Raw genomic sequence first — 13,546 nt, 5'->3', positions numbered from 1 at the left:
TTTACCCACCAATGTCCCGCCCGGGTCCCTCTGTTGCCGATTTTTACCTGCACTTCTGGACAAGCGGCTAAGCTGCACACCCAAAGCCAGCGGGGTCCTCTTTAAATATGCAGAATGAGGTGCAATGATGTCGTTGGAAATGGGAGAGAAGGATGCAGAAGATGGGAAATATTAACGGATTGATGCAGAGAACCTAAAGCACAAGCACATTTGAAGGGGCAGGTTTTTGAGAGGCTTTTGAAGGAAGAGAAAAATGAAAGGGTTTTAGGAATTCCAAAGTGGAAGGTATAGTGACTGAAATATTGGCCAGTAGTGATGGAGGAGAAATCCAGAGTCAGACAAGCAGAGGGTTCAGACTGGGAAATACAGCTGAGGAAGATCACTCAGGTAAGGTGGGTGGAGGAACTTGAAAACACGATGACAATGACGCATTCAAAGATCTTGAAGAGAAAGGGAGGGGCCAGGGTGGGCTTTTTTTTTTAGAAGGATAGGGAATGATGGCAGTTTTAAAAGGGGATGGTGCCAGATGATAGGGAAAGGTTAACAATGTTGGTGAACATAGGTCCAAGAAGCTGGGTCAGAAGGGGATTGAGGGAACAAGGAATGAGCATCAGGGAGGAAATTAGTTAGATGAGAAACAGCAAAGTGAGAGAACAGAGAGGGCTGAGTTGAGAAGGCTGAGTTGAGCAAAGGACCGGGAAGGTTGAGTGGCAGACGAGGCATTGCTCTCTAATGTCCTGAAGTACAATAGCGTGAATTATAACTCTCCCCGATCAGCAGGAAAGGAAAGGGGGAGAAGTTCAAATGGAGCAGCTCCGTTTTCGTCATTTCTCCATTTTAACGCTGCTGGTTTTGGCAGTGGATGAGGCTTTCGTTGGACTCCTATGGGAGCCTAGGAACATAGGAACAGGAGTAGGCCATTGAGCCCCTTGAGCCTGTTCCGCCATTCAATGAAACCATGGCTGATATGCAACCTAACTCCATATACCCGCCTTTGGCCTATATCTCGTAATACCTTTGGTTAACAAAAAGCTATCAATCTCAGTTTAAAATTAACAATTGATCTAGCATCAATTGCCATTTGCGGAAGAGAGTTCCAAACTTCTTCCACCCTTTGTGCATAGAAATGTTTGCTAATTTCACTCCTGAAAGATTTTTAGACTATGCACCCTCGTCCGCAACCAGCTGAAATAGTTTCTATCTACCCTATCTGTTCCCCTTAATATCTTGAAAACTTTGATCAGATCACCCCTTAACCTTCTAAATTCCAGAGAATACAACCCTAATTTGTGTAATCTCTCCTAATTTAACTCTTGAAGTCCGGGTGTCATTCTGGTAAACCTACGTTGTACTCCCTCCAAGGCCAATATATCCTTCCGAAGGTGTGGTGCCCAGAACTGCTCACAGTACTCCAGGTGTGGTCTAACCAGGGTTGTATTGCTGCAACATAACTTCTACCCCCTTGTATTCTAGTCCTCTAGATATAAAGGGCAGCATCCCATTAGGCTTTTTGATTATTTTATGTACCTGTTCATGACATTTTAATGATGTAATGAAATGTGTTTGGCTTGCCTGTATTCGTTTTGCACTCATGTATATTACCCTCCCCCACACAGTGTATAGTTTCACTTCCTCTTTCCTGACTAACCTGGAATGTTCCAGGTCTTGGCTCTTGGCTCCACCCCTGACTTCTCTTACATAAAGATCCCAGGATCTTTATGGCTCATTCCTGCGAGCCAGTCAGTGTGTTGAGATGTTAGCTCTGATCTTAGTGATTTAAAGCCAACTTGTTAAAGTTTATAACTTCTAGTTTTGTGGTTATTGAAGGCACATCAAATGATCTATGTACCTGAACCCCCCAAGTCTCTTTGGACCCCCACTATTTTTAGCTTTTCACCATTTAGAAAGTACCCTGTTCTATCCTTTTTAGGTCCAAAGTGGATGACTTCACATTTGTCTACATTGAAATCCATTTGCCACAATTTTGCCCATTCATTTAATCTATCGATATCCCTTTGTAATTTTATGCTTTCATCTACACTACCTACAATGCCGCCTATCTTTGTGTCATTGGCAAATTTGGATATATGGCTTTCTATGCCATCATCTAAGTCATTAATAAAAACTGTGAATAGCTGAGGCTCCAACACAGATCCCTGTGGGACACCACTAGTCACATCCTGCCATTTAGAGTACCTACCCATTATCCCTACTCTCTGTTTCCTGTCACTCAGCCAATTTCCTAACCAGGTCAATTTGCCTTCAATTCAATGTTAATTTAATAAATGCAAGTCAGAGTCCCATGATGTACATGGAAACCTTATGGCACTTTAAGCGCTCCTCCACGGGGTGCTCTCCGCAGCCACCCCACCAGGTAAAGCTGTTCGGAAATCATCAAAGCCCTTTCCTTCTTGGGGCTGGGAGGAGCAGGAGTGCTACTCTAGGTTAACACAGGAAAAGTCCAGGCCTTGGCTGCCCCAGACTCGCTCTTCTCCAGCCGCGAAACCCTTGCGACACCGCCCCGCCCTGGACTTACCTTGCTGCCGGCAGCCTACTCCTGATGCCGGGAGGGGGCCTCCAGGCCGCCCGATCTTCGTCTCCCCCCACCCCTCCCCATCGGCCAACTGCCGTTTTCTGCCCAAAACTGACTAGCAGCTAACTGGCGGCATTCAAATGAGGCCTGGCAGTTAAAATCAGCCCTATGTTTTAAAAATGTTTCAATATCTGTTCCAGCTTCATAACTGACAATAATAAGTAATAACAACAATAGCAATAATAATCTGACGAAAGGTTATCGACCTGAAACGTTAACTCTGTTTCTCTTTCCACAGATGCTGCCTGGCCTGCTGAGTACTTCCAGAATTTTCTGTTTTTATTTCAGATTTCCAGCATCCGCAGTATTTTACTTTTGTAATAATAAGTAAATATCCAAAAACAGTTTAAATTTTATGGTTTAAATTGAACAAATAATTTGAGAAAAAAATCTAATTGTTTGAAATCTTATTCATTAATTTTACGTTCACAAGGTCCACTTGATCTAGTAAGCTAGGTGACCCAGTTGCACATGTCGCTGATACTGCGTTACACTTTGAACAGAATGGTGCAGAAATTCTGATCCCTACGGGTGGGTACGCGCTGTGTACTCACCCGTAGGGACATGCAGTGCGCATGCGCTGGAAACCAGCATTTCCGATCCGTCAAGAAAGCTCTTGACAGATCCTCCGGCTGCCCGGGAGCAGGGCCTCTGCGGGCGGAGAGTTCCGCTTTTTGGAGACCCTCTGCCCGCAGAAAACCCTTACAATTCTTGCGCCTGGTAAAAGCAGGTGTAAGGCCTGCTTTTACCAGGATAAGAGTTGAAAAAAGTAAAATAAATTTTTTTCCCACTGATTTATCATTTAAAAATACTTTAAAGAAAGGTAAGTTTATTTTTAGCCCCGTTAAAAACTTTAATTTTTTTTTCAAAAAATAAAATTTTTGTTTAAAGTACTTAATTTATTGTAATTTAAAGTCATTTTAAAAATGTGATTTAAAAAAAAAAATTATTTAAAGTTTTACTATGTTTTGGGGGTGATCTCCAATCATATATTTGACAGGAATAACAACAGAAAGTGCTGGAAATACTCAGCAGGCCAGACAGCATCCGTGGAGAGAGAAACAGGTCTGAGACCCTTTTTCTGTTGTTATTTCAGATTTCAGATTTCCAGCATCCGCAGTATTTTGCTATTATATATTTGACTCCTGTCAAATGTATGAAGAGAGATTCCCTTCTCTGATTGGCTCCCCATGGCCCACGTGATCCCAGGGACGCTGCGAACCGCCTGTGCCTCTGGGATACGTGGGCCCTGCACACCGTCAGTTTGGAGAGGCCCAGGAATGGAACTCTGCGCCTCCCGGGAGCCCTCCGGTCTTGGCGCAGATTTTTCCAGATCGCAGCCCTCTGCCCGTGGGAGGCCTGCGATCGGAATTTCTGGGCCAATGTTAAAGATAGATAGATAGACTTGCATTTCTATAGCGCCTTTCATGACCACCGGACGTCTCAAAGCACTTTACAGCCAATGAAGTACTTTTGAAGTGGAGTCACTGTTGTAATGTAGGAAATGCAAGGGAAGACATGTATATGTTTTCTTTCCTTGAAGGTAGTCAACCTGTTAGTGCTAAGTGTGGTGTATGTAACCTGTACCACCTTAAGAGACTACCTTAAGAGATGGACTACTTTCTCTTGGCTACTGTATATTGTAGTACCGGTGGTGACCACACTGGTATATAAACTCTGTGTAGTAATTTGCTAAGCAGTTCAGCCCTGACCTTCGATTAGTAAAGACCTGTTTAAGTTATTCTTGTTGGCTGTGTCCAGTGATTTAGATTAAGCATATCTGGGACACTCAGACTCAACACTAAGTATTCCTGTAAATGATGCCGAAGTGCAATTCATTGTAAATGCAGTTGGCATTAGGTAGCACAGGGACTTCAAAGAACCTCATGGTTACAAAACGAATATGGTTAGGCTGTTATAATTAGTCAATAGAGAGCATTTTGAGGGAAGAAATATACTGGTTACTATGTGTAGCAATAGTTTTTAAATGCATTTATAATGTTATATATGGGCCGCCAGAGCAATACATCCCCCACTGCATTGAAAGTAAAGCAGTTTGAAAAATCATAATGGTCCCCTTTATTGTTTCAACTATTTTAGGATTTTTTTCCCCTTAAGTTTTATTTGCTGATGATAAAATGACTATTGAAGGTATATTTGAATATATAAAATGTACCATACCTGCATCTTTTGCCCTCTTAAGTACTGACATGACCTCATTACCAAAAGTTGTACTGCAGTTTCCTCGTCTGACAGCTGCACTCAGTCCAATAGTTCCAAAGTTTGCTTTTATTCCACAAAGATAAGCAGTGGCTGTCCCAGCACTATCAGGGACTTGATGATCAACATTGTATGTCTAAAACAAAAAAATACATTGTTTTCAGAGCTTTAGTGAATTGGTATTTCAGTGCAACAAATTATATCGTGCAAGATTTCTATGGATTTCCACTTGTTCCCAAGTAGTCTTATTGCACCTAGACCTGTGTACCTTGGAAAGAAAATATGTCACTTATGCTATTTGTGGATTTCTGCAAGAGGATTTGATCTTAAGTGTGGAAAAAAACAACCTTCTCCTCACAGCAATAAGAATATGTGAGGAAAGCTCAGAGGAACGAATTTGAGAGTGCTTGCCCGAAAATCTGGCATCTGCTCAGGTCACAAATTGAATTTCAGCTTACTGGGAGTAGTTATTGATTTTATAACCAGTAGCCATCTTGTGTACTGGGACAAATGCAGGCATCGCAGGGTTCCCCAATTCATTTTCAGAGCACGACAGGAACCAGAATGACGTGAAAAATGAAAGAATTTTATAATAATTTCTTAATTTCAGTTCTTAGTGTCCAAGTCACTGTGCATCATTTTTGATGTAATAGAGCTCCAAAAGAAGTGGCGGATGACCATGTTACTCCCATTACTCGGGTTAGCCCCTTAGTGGATTAAAGGATTAAATAATGCTGTACAAGTAAATGTAAACTTAATTTTGGCTTTAGGATACTGCAGAAATAATTCAAATTATATTTCTGTTATGTGATTAAGTCCCACCATGAGTCACAATCAGCGATAATGGCCAGCAGAAGATCCAAAGCAGTAATTGGCAGCCGTGGCTCAGTGGGTAGCACTCTTGCCTCTGGGTCAGAAGGTTGGAGGTTCAAAGTCCTGCTCCAGAGACTTGAGCACAAAAATCCAGACGGACACTCCAGTACAGTACTGAGGGAGTGCTGCACTGTCAGAGATGCCATCTTTCGGATGAGACTTTAAACCGAGGCCCTCTCGTGGACATAAAAGATCCCCTGGCCCTATTTTGAAGAAGAGCAGGGGAGTTATCTCCAGTGTCCTGGCCAATATTTATCCCTCAATCAACATCACAATAAAACAGATTATCACATTATCGCGTTGCTGTTTGTCAGAGCTTGCTGTGCGCAAATTGGCTGCCACGTTTCCTACATTACAACAGTGACTATGCTACAGATGTATTTCATTGGCTGTAAAGTGCTTTAGAAACATAGAAACATAGAAGATAGGAGCAGGATTAGGCCATTCGTCCCCTTGAGCCTGCTCCGCCATTCAATGAGATCATGGCTGATCATCCAAATTCAGTACCCTGTCCCTGCTTTCTCCCCATACCCCTTGATCCCTTTAGCCTTAAGAAATATATCCAACTCCTTCTTGAATATATTTAAAGTATTGGCCTCTACTGCCTTCTGTGGTAGAGAATTCCACAGGTTCACCACTCTCTGGGTGAAGGAATTCCTCCTCATTTCTGTCCTAAATAGCCTACCCCTTATCCTTAGACTGTGACCCCTGGTTCTGAACTCCCCGACCATCGGGAACATCCTTCCTGCATCTAGTCTGTCCAGTCCTGTCAGAATTTTATAAGTTTCAATGAAATCCCCTCTCATTCTTCTAAACTCCAGCGAGTACAAGCCCAATCGACTCAATCTCTCCTCATACGTCATTCCTGCCATCCCAGGTATCAGCCTGGTGAATCTTCGCTGAACAAGTGTTGTGTATGTACCTTTAAGGGAATAACTGGTCTTAGACTGCAGTACCGGCAGTGACCACCCCTGTATAAAAGGCCCTAGCAGGCTTCTGTAGTTTCAGTTTCAAGCTGCCTCTTGTTCAGTAAAGTACCTGTTAAACTGTTCTCCCGAAGTCCGTGTATTATTGAGGCGCGGACTTTACAGTGGCGACGAGTAAGTTCGAACTCACCTGCAGTGTGGCATCATCTCACGGGGATCTCGCCTGAAAGGAAGGTCCTGGAAGGTCGTAGTCTGAGCAACGGGCGTCGACCGAGGGCAACCGCCCAAAGAATCCATCGGTGTTTGGAGAATTGCGGGAGAGACTGTGGTTCCAGCGAATCGTGCTGGTAGCAGGTAGCGTGCTGACCCTTCCGGACTGCGGCGGGCTCAAGCTCGATCGAGCGGCTCTACAAATCGGGCCGCGCAGCGTCGCCGGGAAAAGAAAACAAGAGAGAGAGGGTGGAGCGCACAGGGCGCGGTCGGTGCTCGAGAACAGGACAGCGGAGAGAAACTAAACGGGGGGGAAGGAAAGCGAGACGCGCCGAAGCTGCGGGTCGCCGCCATTACCCCGTAGAACACAAGGAGCAGCGTGGCAGTAAGGGGAAGAAGCAAAAGCGCGGGAGGCGCCATTTTATTCCATTGGGGAAGAAGCAAAAGCGCGGGAGGCGCCATTTTAAATCGCCCAAGATGCCGAAAAGTGGCAGTATCACTGCTTTTGACAACCAGGTAGAAGACTGGACCACGTATGTGGAAAGAATTGAAGTGTACTGCAAGGCAAATGAGGTGGCTGATGGAAAGAGGGCGTCGGTATTATTAAATCTGATGGGTGCGAGTACGTACGGCCTATTGCGGAATTTAATTACCCCAGCTAAACCAATGGAGAAAAGTTTTGAGGAGATTGTTCATATCTTACAGGAACATCTAAGCCCTACACCACTGCTGATAGCAGAAAGATTCAAGTTCCATAAAAGAAACCAGCACAAAGATGAGAGCAATGCTGACTATCTTACGGAACTACGCAAGTTATCGAAGCACTGCCAGTTCGGAGCAGGACTGGCAGACACCTTATGGGATAAGTTTGTCTGCGGGCTCCAGAGTGAAGGAACCCAGAAACGACTACTTTCAAAAAAGGACCTGACGCTAGAACAGGCTTTCAGCGTGGCAGTATCTTACGAAGCAGCAGCACGGGGAGCTGCGGAAATACAACAGAAACCACAAGAATACAGCGCTAACTGTTGTGTATGTAATAGGTATGTTACTTTAAACCTATGGCCAGGGCAGCACTACTTTGTAGGGCGTAGTGATACCGTAGTACCACTCCTGGCCATAGGGGTATAAATAGTACTGTGGGTACTGATCTCCCCTCAGTTCCCGCCTGTTGGTATTAAGTAAAGACCTACGTTGAATCTTCCAAGCTGTCTCTTCATTATTGGATTAAGTATAGACACATACTTTACACTGGCGACGAGTAAGGTTCGAACTCACCAGTACACGGTGCAACAAAGGAACGGTAGCAGTACGGAGAGAGAAGGAGAGAGGTTTCTTACCAGCCAGCCTGCACAGTCCAGCGTCGACCGAAGGAGGCCGCCCAGCACTCCGGGTTCGGGAGGAGCGGCAGCAACGGAGCGAGAGAGAGAGGGTTCCAGCGGAGGCTGCAGCAGCTGAGAGAAGAGGCTGAATGGGCGCTCCAGCCACGGGGCAAAAGTCCACCCAGGGCCAGGTAAACTGAAATCCTTCCCGGGGAACGGGAGCTGCAAGGGCCAGAACGGGCAGGCGATCTGGGGAACAAACGGAGCCACGAGGACTAGCAAGCCACGAGAGGGGAAGGTCTTTGTCAATAGCGGCGGTGGCAATAACGGGAGCTGCAAGGGCCAAAAATAACAAAGCTGGAGAGAGGTCGTTAGCAGCAGCAGGAGAAAAGGCGGGAAAAACACCATCTAGTGGACAAAGGGGAAAAGTTTTTTTTTCTCTTCAGCAGTTTAAAATTAAAAAAAAAAAAAAAAAACACCATCTAGTGGAGAAAGGCGGGAAAAGCTCTTCAGCAGTTTAAAATGTCTAAGGAAGGTTGGTTGTCAGCATTTGTTGAGGACACAGAAGAGTGGGATGCCTATATCAAAAGGCATGAACTTTATTGCATAGTAAACAAGGTGGAAGATGACAAAAAGGTAGCAACCTTATTAAATTGTATGGGGGCAAAAACATACGGTCTGCTGAGGAATCTTCTTACTCCAGAAAAGCCAGCAGACAAAACGTATGCCCAAATTGTTGATACGTTAAAGGTACATTTAAACCCTAAGCCACCATTTATAGCGGAAAGGTACCGCTTCTACAGACGCGACCAAAGGAATGATGAGTCGCAGGCAGCCTATTTAGCTGAGCTCAGAAGGTTGTCCAAACATTGCCAGTTTGGAGCCATATTGGCAGACGCGATCAGAGACAGATTTGTCTGTGGCATGTTAAATGAGAGTACACGAAAGCAGTTGCTAGCCAAGAATCAGCTCAGCCTAGATCAGGCGATTGAAATAGCATTGACCCACCAAGCAGCAGCACAGGGTGCTGCTCAAATGCGACAAAACACAACCTGCTATGACACCCATAAGGTGACATTTCACAAAGGTAAATGCTACCGTTGTGGCAAAACCACCCACGACCAAAGTAATTGTTGGTTTCGTGATAAAATATGCCGGCAGTGTGGAAAAAAGGGGCATATAGCGAAAGTTTGTCGGTCGGGTACGAAACCCAATAGTGGGGGCAGTCCGAGCAGTACCAAGGCAAGGACAAAAATACATAAGATGTCTGACAGTAGATCAGACGAGTCACAGGAAGGCACAAAAGCAGAGCCTAAAGGTCTGGGATGTCTCAAGTTATATGGTGTAGACAAAACGGAGGACCACAGCACCATGTGGGTTAAAATGAAGGTAGCAGGCGTCGAAGTTAATATGGAGCTGGACACGGGTTCAGCCCTATCAGTAATTAATGAACAAGATTATAACAGGCTGTTCAAACGCATTCCCTTAAAGGATACGGAAATTAAATTTAAAACATATACGGGACAAAAAGTTTACCCGAAGGGAAAAATGCAAGTAACAGTTAAATACAACGGCAGGAAAGTGCCAGGACTTTATTTATACGTCCTACCAAACGGTGGACCACCACTTTTGGGTAGGGAATGGATAAGAAAAATCCATTTCAACTGGAAGTCAATACACGAGTTAAAAGTAGAGACCACCAAGGATGATACAACCATTACAAGCAGGCTGTCGAAAATATTGGCAAAAACGCCAGAGGTGTTCCAACAAGGGCTGGGGACCTTAAAGGACATTAGAGCAAAAATAACTATTGCTCAAGACGCAAACCCCAAGTTTTGTAAGGCCAGACCGGTGCCTTACGCCATTCGGCCAGCTGTGGAAGCAGAACTGGATGCCTTAGAGAGTGCAGGTGTCCTTACAAAGATTGAATGGAGTGAGTGGGCCATGCCCATCGTCCCAGTTATAAAGAAATCTGCAAATAACACACCGGGGAACCAAAGAAGGTTCGCATTTGCGGGGATTTTAAGATAACTATTAACCCAGTCCTGCACACGGTACAGTATCCGCTGCCGCGGATAGGGGACATATTCGCATCGTTAGCTGGGGGTAGACACTTTACGAAGATTGACCTTTGTCAAGCTTATTTACAGATGGAGGTGGAACAGGACTCGAAAAAGCTCCTAACGATTAACACACACAAGGGATTGTACCAGTACAATCGCCTGGTATTTGGTGTGGCGTCCGCCCCGGCAATATGGCAGAGGACCATGGAACAGGTCCTACAGGGCATTCCAGGAACGCAGTGCTACCTGCATGACATCCTGGTGACAGGACAAACGGGACAGGACAAACGGATAACGACCACCTCGCTAACCTGGAACAAGTACTTCTGCGGTTGCAACAATACGGACTCAGGGCGAACAAGCAGAAATGTGAGTTTTTCCAGGAACGTATCTCATACTGTGGTCACATTATAGATAAGGAAGGCCTGCATAAGTCCCCGGAAAAGATCGAGGCAGTAGTGAAGGCCCCGCCCCCTGAGAATGTATCTCAGTTACGATCATTCTTAGGCCTTATAAACTATTACCATAAGTTCCTCCCGAACTTATCGTCCATTTTACATCCACTAAATTCATTGCTGCAAAAGGGAGTCTCCTGGAATTGGGACGAAGTGTGTGAGGCTGCTTTTAAAAAGGGTAAACAACTCATTACATCAAAGGAAGTGCTCGCACACTTTGACCCAAAAATGCCAATGAGGTTGGCATGTGACGCCTCCCCGTACGGTATAGGGGCAGTGTTGTCACACAAATTTCCCAACGGGACGGAGAGGCCAATAGCATTTGCCTCAAGGTCGTTAACTACAGCCGAAAGAAACTATGTGTAAATCGACAGGGAGGCCCTCAGTCTGGTGTGGGGTGTAAAAAAATTCCACCACTACCTGCATGGGCAACGTTTCACACTACTGACGGATCATCAACCGTTGGTGTCGATATTTAATCCAACAAAAGGGGTGCCCCTGATGACGGCCCAAAGGCTACAGAGATGGTCACTGTTCTTAGGAGCACACCAGTACCTTATCGAATATAAGGGTACCAAACAGCATGGCAATGCGGATGGCCTGTCGCGGCTACCCTTGCCTGCCGAGATCGAAGTGATAGTACAGGACCCCGTGGAAATATATCATACGGCTGTTATGGAACACTTGCCCATCACCAGCCAATGTATCGAGCGGGAAACACGGAACGACCCGACATTGGCAAGGGTTTACGAGTTAACCGTGAAAGGCTGGCCAGCGCAGGGTGACGCATCATTGCCGGCGTTTTCGGCAAGGAAGGACCAGTTGTCCGTCTGCCGGGGCACATTGATGTGCGGAGCCAGAGTGGTGGTCCCTCAAAAATTACAACATAAAGTGTTGCAGGACTTACACGAAGGTCGTCTGGGGGGTGTCAAAATGAAAAGCCTCGCCAGAGCCTACGTCTGGTGGCCCGGCATTGACAGGGACATTGAGGAAGTAGCAAAAGCGTGCCAAGGGTGCCAGATGGTACAGAACGTACCACCACAAGCCCCACTACATCCGTGGGAGTGGCCCTCAACGTCGTGGCAAAGGATCCACGTGGACTTCGCTGGCCCCTTCCTGGATGCGATGTTCCTTATTGTAGTGGACGCCCATTCAAAATGGCCGGAGGTCATAAATATGTCATCAACGACAGCCGAAAAGACGGTCGCAGTCTTAAGGACCATTTTTGCCCGAAACGGGGTGCCCGAGCAAGTCTGTTCGGACAATGGGCCACAATTTGTGGCAGAAGAATTTCAAGCATTCCTAAAAAGGAATGGAGTGCGACATTATACGTCCGCACCATATCATCCGGCTACAAATGGGCTGGCAGAGCGCTTTGTACAGACTTTTAAAAAGGCCATCAAGGCGATGGGGGAGGAAAGGTTGCCACTACAACACAAGGTGGACAACTTCCTATTCGCATACCGTAATGCTGCACATACGGTGACCAACCAGGCCCCCGCCGTCATGTTCTTTAATAGAAGGTTAAGGTCTCGCCTTGAATTGCTCAGACCAAACATTCGGAGAGATGTGGAAAACCAAGTATTTCGTAGGGCTCCTGACAGACAGACACGGAGCTTCGAGGTGGGGCAGCAAGTGTTGGCCCGTGATTATCGGAATGAAAAGTGGCGGTCTGGTACGATAAAGGCCCGCCAGGGACCCTTGATGTACACAGTTGAGACAGGGGAAGGCATAATCAGACGACATGCTGATCAACTTGTGGAGTCCAGAAACCCAACTGATTCACTACCTCAAACGTCTCAGCACATTGTTACAGCGGAATCACGGCCCAGCTCGTCGTTACAGAGGGCTCAGGATTGCGAGGAGTTCAGCACTCCAGTGATTTCCACGGCACAGGATGTGCCATCAGACACCGACGAGTCCAGCGATGAAGGGGTGACGGAAGTACCGCCGCCTACACCGAGACCGACTAGAGAAAGACGTTATCCTAGTCGAGATAGGAGGCCTCTTCAGAGACTGAATCTATAACATATTTCTGTTTATATATATATAAGTAGACAACTCTTGATGTAAATATGTTATGTATATTGTGTTACCAAATGTTATTAGCCCTAGTTATGGGGCATCTATTGACTTAATTGCACGGGTACGTTTTAATTAAAAGGGGAGGAATGTTGTGTATGTAATAGGTATGTTACTTTAAACCTATGGCCAGGGCAGCACTACTTTGTAGGGTGTAGTGATACCGTAGTACCACTCCTGGCCATAGGGGTATAAATAGTACTGTGGGTACTGATCTCCCCTCAGTTCCCGCCTGTTGGTATTAAGTAAAGACCTACGTTGAATCTTCCAAGCTGTCTCTTCATTATTGGATTAAGTATAGACACATACTTTACACTAACGAAATGGCGTATGGAGCCGAAAAGTGCTATCGCTGCGGCAGAACAACCCATGAGCAGAAGGACTGCTGGGTTAAAGACAAAATATGCAGGCAATGCGGGAAAATGGGACATATAGCAAGAGTCTGCAGGTCGGGAAAGAAGACCAACATGACAAGAACTACTAAGGAACAGTACAGGAAAGTAAAGAAACTGACAGATAGTAGTTCAGAAGATCAGGAGAGTGATAAGGACTCCGGGAGCAGGCGACTAAGTTGTTTAAAGTTACACAACGTGATCGCAAAAGAAGATCACCGAACCATTTGGGTCACCCTCATGATAGCAGGGTCCCCAGTGAAGATGGAATTGGACACAGGATCAGCTCTAACTGTCAGAAATCGACGAGACTATGAGCGGCTATTCTCACACATACCCTTAAAGGACACGTCCACTGTATTGAAGACATACACGGGGCAAAAGGTCTACCCCAGAGGAAAAATAAGGGTGCC

At 45.7% G+C, this 13,546-nt stretch overlaps 1 protein-coding gene across 1 annotated transcript in view; it reads right to left on the bottom strand.

The window, feature by feature from the left end:
• The window catches only part of LOC147115718 (intestinal-type alkaline phosphatase-like), a 58,003-nt gene that overhangs the window by 28,779 nt on the left and 15,678 nt on the right, over positions 1 to 13,546 (bottom strand). Inside the window, 1 exon segment of the mRNA XM_085990209.1 lies at positions 4,775 to 4,949. Coding sequence (XP_085846335.1) covers positions 4,775 to 4,949 — 175 coding nt within the window.

Source organism: Somniosus microcephalus, chromosome 6 (assembly GCF_052327205.1).
Source record: "Somniosus microcephalus isolate GS21.2 chromosome 6, FLI_Smic_1.0, whole genome shotgun sequence".
NCBI lineage: Eukaryota > Metazoa > Chordata > Chondrichthyes > Squaliformes > Somniosidae > Somniosus > Somniosus microcephalus.
This window is presented reverse-complemented; position numbering and strand designations above follow the sequence as displayed.